Source organism: Osmia bicornis, chromosome 6, assembly GCF_907164935.1.
Source record: "Osmia bicornis bicornis chromosome 6, iOsmBic2.1, whole genome shotgun sequence".
NCBI classification, from domain to species: domain Eukaryota; kingdom Metazoa; phylum Arthropoda; class Insecta; order Hymenoptera; family Megachilidae; genus Osmia; species Osmia bicornis.
Genome location: NC_060221.1, coordinates 7,567,025 through 7,581,145, shown reverse-complemented (window position 1 = coordinate 7,581,145; position 14,121 = coordinate 7,567,025). Strand labels below are relative to the sequence as shown.

Here is a 14,121-nt window from a genome sequence, read left to right as displayed (position 1 = left end):
GAATGCATACGTGTGCGTGTGTGATCACGTAAACGTTAGAGACGCGTATAACCACGCACCAAGTGTAAGTAGGCCACGGTGCTTTCACACGATAAGACCTTATCAGAATGTGCGCGTACAGTTTCGCCTCTATCGTTTTTTTTTTTTTCCCCTCCGCCACTCTTCGCGTTTCCTTTCCACATAAGTGTTCTCTTTTTCTCTCTTTCATTCGATCCTCCTCCGTCTCCTTACCCTCGCTACTTCCTTCCACCCGATTCTTTTTCCTTTCCCATCCGCCTTCCCTTTGTTCCTTCGTGTTTTGTCCGTTTTCTTTTTAAACAGCTGTACCTGTTTTCCGCTCGACGGTGCACAATTTTTCGTCGACATTTTCTTCGAACGTTTGTATCTTTACAGTAGAGACAAGAAAACGTAAATGATCTAGTTACGGATCGATCTCCATATTTCATTTTACTTCAACGATTTTACTTTCTTCGTCCCTTCTCTTTGGATCTTTAGTTTTTACCCCGAGCCAGCTGCGCGCACGATAAAACCCTTCCCACGCGCGGAAGCGAAGCTTTGTAAAGACTACCGCCGCGCGTGAATGAAAGCATCCTGAAGCGAGGCTCCCATTTCCTCCTTCTTCGCGTCCCTTTTATCAATTCATCCTATGTAAAATTCATTCCAGTTTTCCTTCGTCTAATTCACGCGCCGTAATCGCCGTACACGTGATCGAAATCGTTTAATAATTTCATGCTGATTTTTCTATCGTTCTTCGTTGGAGAAAATAAAAAGCTTTCATTGCTGTAAGTTAAAGAACAAAAAAATAATTAAGTAGTCGTTTCTATGACGCATTTCTAATCGCAGCAAGTATGAAGTCGCAAATAGCGAGGGAAAAAAAAATAATGAAACGATTAAGTATTTTCACTGTCATCGTTTCAAAGATCGATAAGATCTACTGACAGAGGTTCGGTTAAACGTTCGGAGATAATAATTCACAGAGATGCTAATAACAATGAGAAATCCTTTCGAGAACGAGGTCCTTTGTGAACGGGGTAAGTTTACAACGGTTCCAAACAGTTTCGGAAACGGACGATCCGTCGTTAACCCTTATTTATAACCTGCTCGAGTAATTAACATTTACGACGTTTCCTACTTGCGAGGATGGAAAGTTTTAACCTCGACGAAATTATTGCTCGGCTGTGTCTCTCTCGTTCGCAGTGCTTTTATTGATGCGTTTAGGTTGTACCAGTTGCGACGAGCTCGACCGAACGAAAGTGTTTGAAGATCGATTCGAAGATTTTCTTCCAAGGTTGAACTTCCTGGGTCCACTGTCAGAGGGAAATTTTAACGTGTCATTAAAATTTTTTGCCACCGTTCAGAAAAATGGTAGTTCGACCCTTAACAATTGCCTGGGGTTCGCTGAACGTTTCGTTTTTATTGTTAGAATGTTTCTAAGAATTTCTAGAATATCTATTATTCTACTCGGTTAGATAAATTTTCAAAATTGTAATCTTAAAAGGATTTATTTTAATCTTTGTTACAAGCAAATATAACACATTCTATTTATTTTAAATACTTTCTAAGGTGGTAATAAATTTTTCTAAATAGTGTGTGGAACTTTGAATTTTCGAGTTGACTTAAATATTTATGAGTACATATTGAACTTGATCCCGTGGCTAGTCACGAGGCGCCGCTAGGATTTTCTCCGACGTGTACGTCCCTGGATCGCATCGACGTGTTAACTCGTACAAACAACAATGTAAAGACCTTGAGACCGTAATGGTGCAAGGCATCGAATGAAAAACGTTCACATAACGTTATGACATTACATAATGATCTGTAATGCTGCTGCAATGCCGTGTCTGCCGTGGCTCGACAACTAGGTGAGAGATCAGAGTTGTCTATGAAAAGGCAAAAAAGTCGAATGAAGAGAAAAATTAAAAAAAAATGAAACTTACATACGTATGATATTAAACGATGTATCAGTCAAGGTAACATTAACAAGAACGAAAGACATGTTTTGTCACGGTTGTTCGTTTGTCGTGTCGCGATTGACCCACGAAACGCTGTTTAATTAAAATATAAAGTGCCGTTTCAATGGATCGGATGTAAAAAGTTCCATAAAATGTTGCCGGATTATGTGATGGTAACCTAGTACCATTCCCCACGTGTTGATGGTGTTACAACACTTTTAAATGCTGAGTAAACACCTTTTTATCAAAATGTAATCAACAATCTTCCACTTACATGTGAAAACACCATAACCGATACATTCTACGCTTCTTACGAATAACATGAAACACTGATAATGGTTATTTCTGTTCTATTCGACAATACGATTTATCCGAGAACTTGATAACAGTTTATAAAAAGGGAATTCAGTTGTCGCCGTAAACAGGTTTCAATACTTCACTTATATTTCAATTTTTATTGCATTTATATTTTCATTTATTAATTTAAACTTTCTACTCGCCTACAACATTAAAAGGGGTAAAGAAAAATGTAGAAGTAATAAACTTTTAATATTTCTATTCTAATTATTTTTATTTTTTTTTAATTACCTCCACGTGATCAAAAGCAGATGATAGGATAATACCCCTTTCGCACTTCCCCTGAAATGAAAGAAGTCGACGTTGCACGCGAATGTACATACGCGTTTCATATAATCATTAGCACATCAATTATAGATTCTCGCAACAAATACCGCATAAATTTTCCTTTGACTTTTCCTCATTTTCTTCCATAGCCTTCCGACTATTGTTCAATGGCTCGGTCTATTCAGAGTCGTTGACGATTTTTCTTGTTTCCAAGCGAAACAGAAGTCTCAATGCGTGCGCGTACACGCGTACTTTTCGCTTTGGAAAGTCAGAAGCTTCCAGCCATTATTTGAACACGTTCATGGAAAAAGGACTGTTATCTGGAGGCTAAGACTCGACGTTCAAAAGAGATTCGACACGAGTTCTCCCGTTCGAGTGTTTTCGTAAACTTAACTCCGTGGAACTTGCTGGTATCACGATAAAAATCACCGAAACGTTGATTACCACAGGGCAGCATCAAGTCCTAATTAATAAAAGTTATATAAGAAAACTCGGAAATTTGTTTCCAGAACAAAATTCAGAAAAAATTTAATTTGCAATGGATTAACGTAAGAAAATATGAAGAAGCAAAATGGAAGAATTTGAAGTTTCTACGAAGACCACGCCTTAAACAGAATTTAACCAGCATTTTCCCAGCCTGCTCGGAGAAACACATGTGCGCCTCTTGACTTTCTTAAAATGTCCGAAGAAAGTTTTCCTTTGTACACTTTTCGCTGCAGCCCTCAAAAAGGGAAAAACGAATATTTTGTTCACCCCGAGCCTGGTTTTTCAAAGGCCCAAAGCTGGCGTACACGTTCGCTACAACGTGTTTAACATTTGGCGAGACGAACGATTTTATTCGTTTCTTTTGAAAATTATTCTGATGAATTGTATTCCGCAGTAGAAACGGCGCAACGGCAGGCATGCATTTCTGTGAACAACTGTACGTGCAAAGTAGAAGGTTACCGTATGACATCAGCCCCTGCTATTACTACACTCTATTACTTCGTTCTCGTCGATGATAATGCGCTCGGATTTTCTTCCATTACCAACCGGCACAAGATCTTCGAATGTTGTCCTCGAGAAACACGGAAAACACGTGGAACGAAAGAAAAATAGATACGTAAAGCGACGATTTACAGAATGCTTTCTTATGCGTATACTATATTTTCATGTTCGATTAATTTTAATGGTACAAATTGGCCATTTCGTCTGCAACAATTTCGTAGAAATGAAACTATGAAAATGTGTCGTCATATATGTGAAAATGGATGAAAACATAAATGTGCAAAAAACAGTCTGAATAGATCCAAATACAATGTAACGGTGAGGAATGAAACGACGGTATACTAGGAACCGTTTTACGATTAACAATGAATCTATGAATAAATAATTCAGTCGACTCGCTGGTGTAACGCTGAGCTATTTGGTTAATTTCTGCCAGGAACGAAGAATAGAACAATGAGTATGCCGGTTTAAAAAGAAAAGCACTTAGCATGACAAAAAAACAAACTGAGTACACAAATAGCGTTCTCGCTATTATTGGAATGTTTAAAAATACACCGATACCTACTTGGTGTATGTCATCAAATTATTTTGGTAAAGCTAATATTTGAAAAACGTTGTCAACGTGAAATTACCATGTTTCAACTTTATCTTTCGATAGCGTTGTTCCAAATAAATTTTATTCGAATAAAAGTTTATTTTGGCGATGCCCGTGTTTGATTTAACTCGATACTGTCTTTTATGAATCGCTCGTACGGTTTCTTTAAAAAAATAGAAACAAAAGTTCAATTTGTCGTCGACTCGGGTCCCGTACGATATCGTGCCTAAAAGACATCAAGAATCTCTTTAAATTTTATCAAACTACGCGTCCACGACATGGTAAAAATAGTTACCTATCAATGTTAGTTACTCGGTGCACACGCTTGCACAACCTTGTTCTGGTTTTAGAACCGAGCCGTATCTTTCCACAGGAGGAACATAAGCATTTTTTCATTAACCGACTACCATGATACTTATCGGTGACATTGCCAGGCGATTAGAGGAATCTCACTCTTTCGTTCCGTTTCGATATTCTCGCGCCACGCCAGTTCCTGGATCGTGGATTCCATTAAAGCGAGCGTAATTTTCATACCGTCGATACGCGAATGCATAATTAAATTACCGAGCCAAGAGGTATTATGCTAAACCTCTGTAATCAATTACGGAAAACCGAGAGAGACTGTAATGCTTCCAGCAGGAAGCCGGAGCGCCATTAATGATGTAAGCTTGCTACGAGTAAGATGGAAATGTTTTTTCTTCGAATCGTTCTTCTCACTTTTTCAAAGTAACAACCAGTTGTCTATGATACGAACAGATAATTAATCCGATATAGATTATACAATAATCGCTACTGGAACGAAAGGTCTAATTGATTCCGAAGAAGAAAAGAATTGAAACTGGTAATAAATACTATATTCGATAAATCTTCAAGACGTTTCCACGTAGGCGAATGATTACATAATTTATTAGAGAATTTATCGATGACGTCCGATGGACATCTCTCCTCGAGTGTAGACGGGAAACCAGGCGGAGTATCTCAGTCGAGACGTGTTTCCAATGAGTAGATCTAGTTAACGTGTACACGGTGTGTAAGTTGTTACAGTCGAAGAGTCAACCTTGAAACTGGCAACCACCTCGAGCCTCGTCATCTCTCTATAAGCTGCACACCACCATCGAAGTGGTGTGCACCAGTGGTCGAACAACCCGACCGGTCGGTAGCAGCTAACGGTAGCAGCAAGAACGACCAGTACCAACAGCGTTCGCTGTCTCCTCGAATGCGGCAGCGAGTTGGGGTACGTTTTTACGTGACGGTAAATCGCGACTTTTGCCGTCGACACTTTTGTCACGGCGAAAACGAGAGGTCGCGTTGTCGTGACATTGCATTTCATTCCGTGACTTTTACTTTTCAGCTGGATCGAACCCTTGACATCTCGGGTCATGACGCTGAAACATGAAAGGGTTCGATGCAGTGACATTGACAATTATGACTGTCGATTTTCAGTACGACAAAAGCGATGACGTTCAGTGTCACGGCGTCAAATGTCGCGATTTACTTTCGCGCGAAAACGTAGCCGCAGGAACGTAGTGGAATACGAAAAGAAAGGGAGGTCTCGTGTCGGTGGAACGACCAAAGAAAGATCCCTCCCTTTCCTTTTCCTACGACGCCTCCTCCTCCCTCCTCCTCCTCCTTCTTCTCCGTCGTTTTCTTCGACGTCCGCAGCCCTCTGTCTCCCCTCTGCTATCCCTTCGTCAAGGGGAGCAAACCGGATTCGCAATAAAACGAGTCACCTCGAAATACACGAGACCAACGAGGATCTAACCTATACGGTCAAACTGGATCCCCGTCTTTCTATTTCTCATTCTGCATTCTCTTTCTCTACCCTCCTCTTTCTCCCTCTCTCTAACCCTGTCGCCCTTTCTCTCCCGTTCCATTACACCTTCTTGTATACCCGCTTCTCCCTCCACCTTCTTTTTTTTTTCATCAATTTCCTTCTCTCTCTTTCACTCTCGTTTCGTCGTGCCTTCTTCTACTCCTCGTCCCGTGCAATTCGAGTGAAAGGGACGCGAAAAGAAGGGATGGCTAGACTCGTGTCGCGTTGTGAGAAAGGTGCAAGTACGACCGTCGGCGACCACCTCATTGGGACGAGGTAGAAGTAAGGAGAGTTAGAAAGGAAAGTCAGCAACGGTGCGAGTGAGACGAGCCGGAGGGTGAGAGAGAAATAGAGAGGCACAGAGTGCAAGAGTTAAGAGGAGGGTGAGACTGTCTCACGAGAGAGCAAACGGTCCAGGGGTGCTGGCTGATCCGTAATTTCTGCTCGAGGTGTTCTCCTGTTAAGAAAACTTCTGTACACGTACAAAACGACATTGAACGACATCGGGAATGCTAGGCATACCGATTTTACTACTAAACACTGTCATTTACTTTTACCACTGGTTCGGCGCACAAAGTAGGCTGCCCTAATTATGTATCTAATGTCGCATGAGTCAGGCGAGAAAAAGAATGTCCCAGACGATAAGATTGTACAGATTGCCGGAGAAATGTCTGATTATCGTTTGGTTAGAGGCATTTAGTAGTGTAATAAAAAAAAGGATACGAAGTCCTTTTTGCAAATAAGGCAAAAACTTGAAGGAAGCGTATAAGCACAAGTGCGAAAAACCAGTACGATGAATAACGAAACGCCTAGAATCTTGAAAGTATAAACACGGAGGAAACGCAGATGAAAAAAAAAAAAAAGAAAAATGGCGAAGCGTTTAATTGCATGCGTGACGAGTCTGAAGAGGACCTTGCAGTTTTCCTCTCTTTCTCTTTCCCTCTCTTCCGTCTATTCCCTCCCCCGCCTCCTACTCCTCCTATCTTTCGCGCGTAATGATAAACAGCCGCATGCTCCCTGTAACGATTACGCAAGGCGTTTGGCCTTCTCGACGCGCTTTTAATTTAGACCACACCATAAATAAATAAATAGTATCGAGGCACGATAACTCGGCCGGACGATCACGCCGCAACGCGACGCGACGCGGCACGGACCAGCCATCGAGTTTAACCGCGAATTAATTAATTTCTCGCAATTATGACCAGGCTGATAACGTGAGCTAATATTTAACGTAACGTATACTTCCTCGAAATCTACGATTCATTTTTTTTAACACGATATACTCATTCATGATAAAAAAAACGAAGCAACGCTCGATCGACAATCGCAGGAGACACAAGTGTTGTTTTTGACATTTCGAAGACGCCTCGTTAACGAGGATCTTTTTTATCAAATATCGATATAATTGATCCACGAGTGAGCAGGGTAACATCGAAACGATTCATTATGGCGGTGTTACCGCTTCGCGTGCTTATATTTGTCCAAAAGGTCACCGATTTCTCATCGATTAGCTATTAAATTATTAGTTGAGAAGATGACATTCTTAACTGCACCCTGAAACAATAGACTATCCAACGTTCTAGAGTATACAATAGATTTGGATCGAAAGGAATTATTTGTCATTGGAAAATGATTTTGGAAGAACTGTTACATTTATGGAAGAACTTTATTTTATCTTACATCTTGTGTTTACATTATCTGTCAAATCGGAAGTTGAATTTATATTTACGAAACTATGCCACTGTTGCTGGAACCTCTTGAAATTGGACGAATTTGATTAGTTGGTAAAACGAAGAGACGCTGCAAGGAAAAGTAAGCAAAGCCTTTATCAGGCAAAATCGCGACGCTATGCATATCGCATCAGCTGTTACTCGACCTCCTTTCGGAGCGTCCCTCGAGCGAAATTCGTCCACCGTTCTAAGTATAGCCAGCCGCTGCCCTAATCTCCGCACGCGTGCACATCGTTGACCGAATCTACGAATGGCAATAGCTGCTGTTACGCCTGTTTGTCGGAGCCAGAAAAAAAGGGACGAAGGACCGATCGGCTGTCCACAGTCGTGACTCGAATTTAAATTTGCACCAGTTGACCATGAAATTCTTTCGAAGAATGTTTACCAGTTTAAATGAGTCCGAATGGTAAGTAAAAGAGTTACCATTCTTTCTTCACAAAATTCTTCGTCTCCTCCCGTTTCGCTGTGAAAAGCTTTCTAAGCTTTTCCTTTGAAATTCGACTGTTATTGTTAACTACAACGGAGAACGAGAGCGTTTAGCGTAAATCTAGCCACGATAAGAGTTGTTAAAGATGCTTGTGGCATGAGCTAAACTCGTAATCAAAGTAAACGCGGAGGAAGCCTGAAGCCGTAGGTGTTTACCAGCGAGTCATTCAAGCATTTCACTATCGATCACGGTTGAAAGCGTTTCCGATGCATAACTGGAGCAACGGCATAATCCTCCGGATGAAAAAAGAGGACTTTTCACGGGGTAGACGGGCAGCAACCGATTGGGTTCGAGTTGGTCGGCCAGAGTTTTCGAGAGGAAGAAAGCGCGCGGGTGCGATGGGTGGTGAGAAGAATAGACGGGTTGGAAGGTCGGCGAAAGGAACGGGGGAGTGGTCTAAGTTGTCTAGAGAAAGAAATAAAAGAAGAAGAGAAGGAAGAGGGAGAGGACGGTGAAAACCTCAACGCGTCCTATCTTCTGGGTTCGCGAGAAACCGAAAGGGATCCGCGCAAGCGCGTTTGCTCGCGCGAACGGATCCGAGATGGAGCAAGAAAAGAGCCCGGGAAAGACGAAGAGTGGTAAAAGGAAAGGAGAGAAGGGAAAAGTGAAATATAGAAGTTTTGTGCCATGGTCGGAGAAAGAAGGAAGAACAGAGGTGAAAAGAGATAGAAATGATGAAGACACGCGGTGGACACACGGGAGGAAAACGGTCATGGGAGGACTAATAGAAACAACGGAAGCGTACGAGCCGCGGTGGGGATGAGTTTGTTGAAGGAAAGAAAGAAAGAAAGAAGAAGAAGAAGAAGAGAAGCTCGTCGAGGTTTTGCTAGAGCTCTCGCTCTATTCTTACGTATTACGTGCACGAGCTCGAACGGAGCCTTGTATTACACCATTACCGTGACAAAGAGGCTCTCTATTCAGTCGCGTTCAAGCGACGAGGAGGAGAATAGAGAGTATAGAGCGGTTACGATTTTTCGCGTGTTGGTACTGTGTACACGTATGTACGTGTGGGTAATACAAACGAGGTGTATACGCGTACGCTCGGCTAGATGTAGAAATGTGAGAAAAAGAGAGGAAAAGAGAAAAGAGGATAGAAGGGTTAGAGCGATTGAGGGAGGGTGGGAGGGAGAAGGAGATAGAAAAAGAGGGTAATGTGAAAGAGAGACGTACGATGCTGTACTCTTATCGTACGACAGTTCCAACATGTGCATCGAGCCACACCGACGTGGATTACACACGTGGTCGCGTACACATAAACAGGAACGAGCATAAACGTACACGGAAGGAGCAACGGCTCACAAACGAGGCCTAGGCAAGAGAGCTATTTGTAATGTAATAGTGAGAGCACCAGTGGGGAAAGGGAGAGTGAAGGAAGGTGGTGGTAGGCGGCGGAACGATGGTGGGAGGAAAAGAGTAAGCGTAGGAAAGAGATAGGCCGAGGGAGAGCGTGTAAGAGAGTAAGAGAGAAGCGAATAGGTGCCACTCGACGAGGAACCAATACTACGGTCCCTTTACAAACCAACTCACGAGGCTTGCGAGGCCTCCTCTCTAGCGTGAGTATTCCGCCGCCAGTTCTCGAGAGAGAGAGAACCGTGCTTTTCGGACCCTCAACCCTTTCTCGGCACGACCATAAGCCACGAGGCCCACCTGGCCTCTTCTTCTACCACCACCACCACCGTCGTACACAGGTCACTACCACCGTTTACCATTTATCGTCACCGTCACCATCCTGACGTTCCGAGTTCCGATCGGTGGATGGTACGTATACGTGTATGTGTACATATACATGTATATATATACACGTTTCGAATGGTATTCGTGTACCACCACTACAAACGAATCGCATCAACCACCACCACCACCACCACAACTATCGTCGTCGTTGTCGTCGCCGTCGCCGTCGTCGTCGTCGTCGTCGTCGTCGTCGTCGTCACCACCACCACCGTCTCTCGCCGACTGCCCAGTCTACCTCTCTCCGCGTTTACCTAGGACCAGACAGAGAGAGAGTGGGAGAGAGAGCGCGCGAAAGATTGTGAGAGGGACAGAGCGAAAGAACAAACGAGAGACAAAGAGAGAGTGAGAAAGAGAGAGAGAGGGAGGAAAAGAAAGAGAGGAAGAGAGAGAGAGGTAAAGAGTAAGAGAGGGTCTCGGGTTTGCGCAAAAGTTACGACGGAGCGAGGAGCAGTGAGACACACCGCGGAGACCGGAAGAGACCCTCTCTCCCTGAAGAGAAGTCCTCCGGCTAAGTGAGAGAGAGAGAGAGATTGAAGCGCGCGAAAAACATCATCGTGTCGAATCGGAGTGTGTCATCTTTACGGGACACATGTGAGTGTGTGCGCAGGGTGTGTGTAGTGCGACAAAATTTCGGGCTAAAATTCGACGACAACGTTTGTTTAACCGTGTATCGTTTTTATCGTCGTCGTGCTTTCTAGTCGCCGCCGCGGTACATTCGCCGCGACTCCGTTTCCCGAAGACACGTGGTGTGCTGTTGTTTTTTACAAATTGTTCTTCCGGCTTCCCATGGAATTCTGTGTCGTCTCTATATAACATCGTCGTCGTTCCCATCAAAAATCCCGTTCAATTTTCTTATCACCATTGTGATTTGTTGAAACGGTTGCAACAGCATCGTCGTCGTCGTCGTCGTCGTCGTCGTGCTGGCCGTTATCGGAGCGATCCGAGTGCGCGTTCCTGCCGAACGAAAACACCGGACACGTGCTCATCCGCACGTGCTTTCATCGACGCACGTGCTCTTTAGACAAGTTTGGCTACGTATTTGAAACAGTTCCTACCGTCAACCGAACCGAATGTCAATGTTTCGATCGATTTTCATCGGTTCGATTCGATTTGAAAATAGAAAGTATCGGAGCACGAACAAGACGCATTGATAACTTTCGAGGTACGATCGAGTGTAAGGAAGAGAAAGGAGAAAGGAGAAAGAAAGGAACGCGAAGAAGAGAAGAGAAAGAAAAGGAGAAAGAAGAAGAAGAAGAAGAAGAAGAAGGTGAAGAAGAAGAGGAAGGTTGAAATCAAATAGCAAGACTGGCTGTGTTCGGTTTACCACTTACGTACGAAGCAAGAGCGAGCCGCGCGCGTTGTGTAAGAGCTGAAAGTAAAAGTTGAAACCAGCGAGTTGTGCTCGCGGGAGCGCGTGCGGAGCGCGCTAAAATCCGATCCTGTCTCGTAGGCTGGGCATAGCCGAATATCTCTGTTTCTCTCTCTCTCTGTCTCTCCCTCTCTCTCCCTCTCTTTCTCTGTCTTTCCCTCGACAGCTTTCGGATTTGGTCCTACACCGTCGTCGTCGAGCTGTTTCTTTTTCCGAGAGAATCGCGTACCAGCAATAACCACGGAAGCAACGGAAGGTGGCCGTTCGGGAAGTGTCGGGAACGGTGGAACACGCACGATACGAAGCTAAAGAAAAGGAAAGGAAAAGGAAAGGAAACGGGAAACTAAAGAGAGAGAGAGAGAGAGCGCGAGAAAAGAAGTGTTCAATTGTGTAACAACATTTCTAGTCCGTTGCTTCGTGAAATCTGTGTCTAATTTCGATTGGACGACGGTGCACGCCGGGGTCTGCGGGACTCTCTTGTGACGAAGAACAGGTGAAAGAGCTCGCGGTACGGTTGCTGAACACAATCGCAATCGTAAAAGATCGCGGTGTTGACCGGTAGCGATTAGACGTGGAGAAAAAAAGCGATGGAAACGTTGGTTACCGTGTGCTTCGTGTCGTGCGCTACGAAACGCGACCGTTCAAGGTCGTCGTTGCTGGTATCCCACCGGTAACCCGCTTCCGGAACCGAAGAAAACACCGGGGCAGGATCCACTGTCAACGCGGTGGCGGAATTCCAGTCGGATTTCGTGGCAGAATTCGAAGCCTCCCGCGGCCCGTACCTTCGATCCTTCGCCTCGCCTCCCGCTCGCTTCAGCTTCGGCTACGCCGCAGTTCGGCCTCTGCAGGAGAAGTTTCGTAAAACGGATTACAAAACCAGAAGAGAAAGGAGACAGAGAAAGGGAGAGGCAGAGAGGAAGAAGAGAAGCAAAGCAGCAAGTGGAAGGAGGAGAGAAACAGCGGTGATCCGCCGCAGGAAATTGTAAGGTAACGATACGCAGTCGGAGATACGGGTGTACGAGCACAACTTCTGAATCGTCCGCAGGGTGGACGACGAGCAGACGGGGAAACGTCACCGAAATCGACGATCTGTGGCTGGAAAACGTCTGTGACGAGAGCCGAGATAAAGAAGGAAAAAAACAGGAACGGGAGTAGTAGTTCGCTGTCGAGGACAAGTCAGCAGTAGCGGAGGACAAGTTTGAAAGACGATCCGGATGTGGCTAAATCCTACTTGTTTTTCTTTCCCAGCCTTTATACTCCATACCCACCGTGTACTTTTCTAATCTCGTCGACCAGCCATCATCGCGATTGGATTTTTCGCGACACGTCCGTCCGCGACCTGCTGCTTTAAGCTCGGAACCCGTGCGGTTCTTAAAAATACGGGGCTGACTTGAACGCCCCGTACGGATCGTACCCCTTGGGTAGCTGGTGAACACTCCTGGCGCGGAGAGACACGCGGCCGAGCGGAATTAAAAGTGCGTTTAAAAAGGTTAGCGGGATAAAAAAGGCGCGCGCGCGAAAGGATAAGAGAAAGGAATAGGAGCCACCTCCGAGTCCTTGAGAGTACCCAACGGGTAAAAGTGCCGCGCTCGGAGCCAGCCGGTTGACCCTGGCCAGCCAACGGAGCAGACCCCGTTGGAAAAAAGTACTCCACGTCGTTTTTCGTCGTTATCCTCGTCATCGTTGTCATCCTCCTCGTCATCGTGGTGATCCTCTTGAACCCTCGCATCAAACGGATGTCACCGCTCTCAACCACGTACATCAATTTTTCTTTTTTTTTTTTACCTGGGATTCACGTGTTCTATATATTGTGTATACCACGTGTACCAACGTCGATATTTCGAACACTATTATCGTCTGGTGTTTGTTTCTGAAATTTCTCTTCGTTCGAAGATACAAGCGGATATCGCATTAGCGGTATAATTGTGACTGGTGTGGACGTGGTTCTCCAGTGTGAGGTGAATTCAGTGCCAACTCCGATGTTGCCTCGATTTCTTTTGGCAGCTATACCGTTTTGTTAATGTTCTACCGTTTCGTCTCCGTTTCTCTACGACGTGCTACGATCTATTTCTCGTGCCGTTGGTGATCACATCCCCCTTATATCAATGTATGCCACGTGTTTACACCGTCGTACTCGTCGCCGCTATCACGGGATTTCGGGTCGTCGGCTCGTCGAGATGCTTCGTGACTCTTCGAGAGAGTTTTAAGGGAAACACCGTGCCTCACCGATTACGTTTCTTTATTGGATACCGTCGATTATTGGATAAAACTAGGACGATCAAAATCGCAAGGTAAGGACAACACTTTCTTCGCTATCTCTTTAACCCTACCCCGCGATCGACGACTTTAATCATGATACTAGAGCAGTTTGCTTTTTCGTTCAAAATCATCCGTCAAAAATAGCGAGAAAGTTGTTTCATCAACGCTTGTAACATCCTGTACAGTGGATGATATTTAAGGAATTCAAGTAGAATCCAGAATAGGAGAGGCAAAGAGTACGTTGGATACGAGGTTCGATAAGCTTGAAAAGCTTCGCTAGTTTTTTCGTCTGCTTCGCATCACTCGACGCTGCTTCAATATACGATAACGAGGAAATTGCCAGAGCAGTGAACCAACATTCCGTGCGATTGGACAGAAGAGAGTGCGCAAAAATTAAAGTAGCAACGTAATTGGAAGCAAAGACGACCACCGGGTCTAACGCACTTAAAGACAATTAGATTTCGGCGAAAAATTAATTAAATTTAAATGCTCTTTCGCCAGAAAACATAATGTGGCTCAGCTAGATGGTCGATAGGACTTAGAAAAATAATTGACGATGGCTACCAAGACG

The 14,121-nt window shown here is 44.4% G+C and overlaps 1 protein-coding gene across 3 annotated transcripts in view; it reads left to right on the top strand.

Moving 5' to 3' along the window:
• Positions 1-7,129: 7,129 nt before the first annotated feature.
• The window catches only part of LOC114871956 (transcription factor Ken), a 29,963-nt gene continuing 22,971 nt past the window's right edge, over positions 7,130-14,121 (top strand). Inside the window, exon 1 of one of the 3 annotated variants that reach the window (XM_046286033.1) lies at positions 7,130-13,582. In XM_046286033.1, coding sequence (XP_046141989.1) covers positions 13,401-13,582 — 182 coding nt within the window. In that variant the 5' untranslated portion in view covers positions 7,130-13,400. The remainder of the gene's footprint in view (positions 13,583-14,121) is intronic. The other 2 variants (XM_046286032.1, XM_029178599.2) reach the window with 2 other exon arrangements.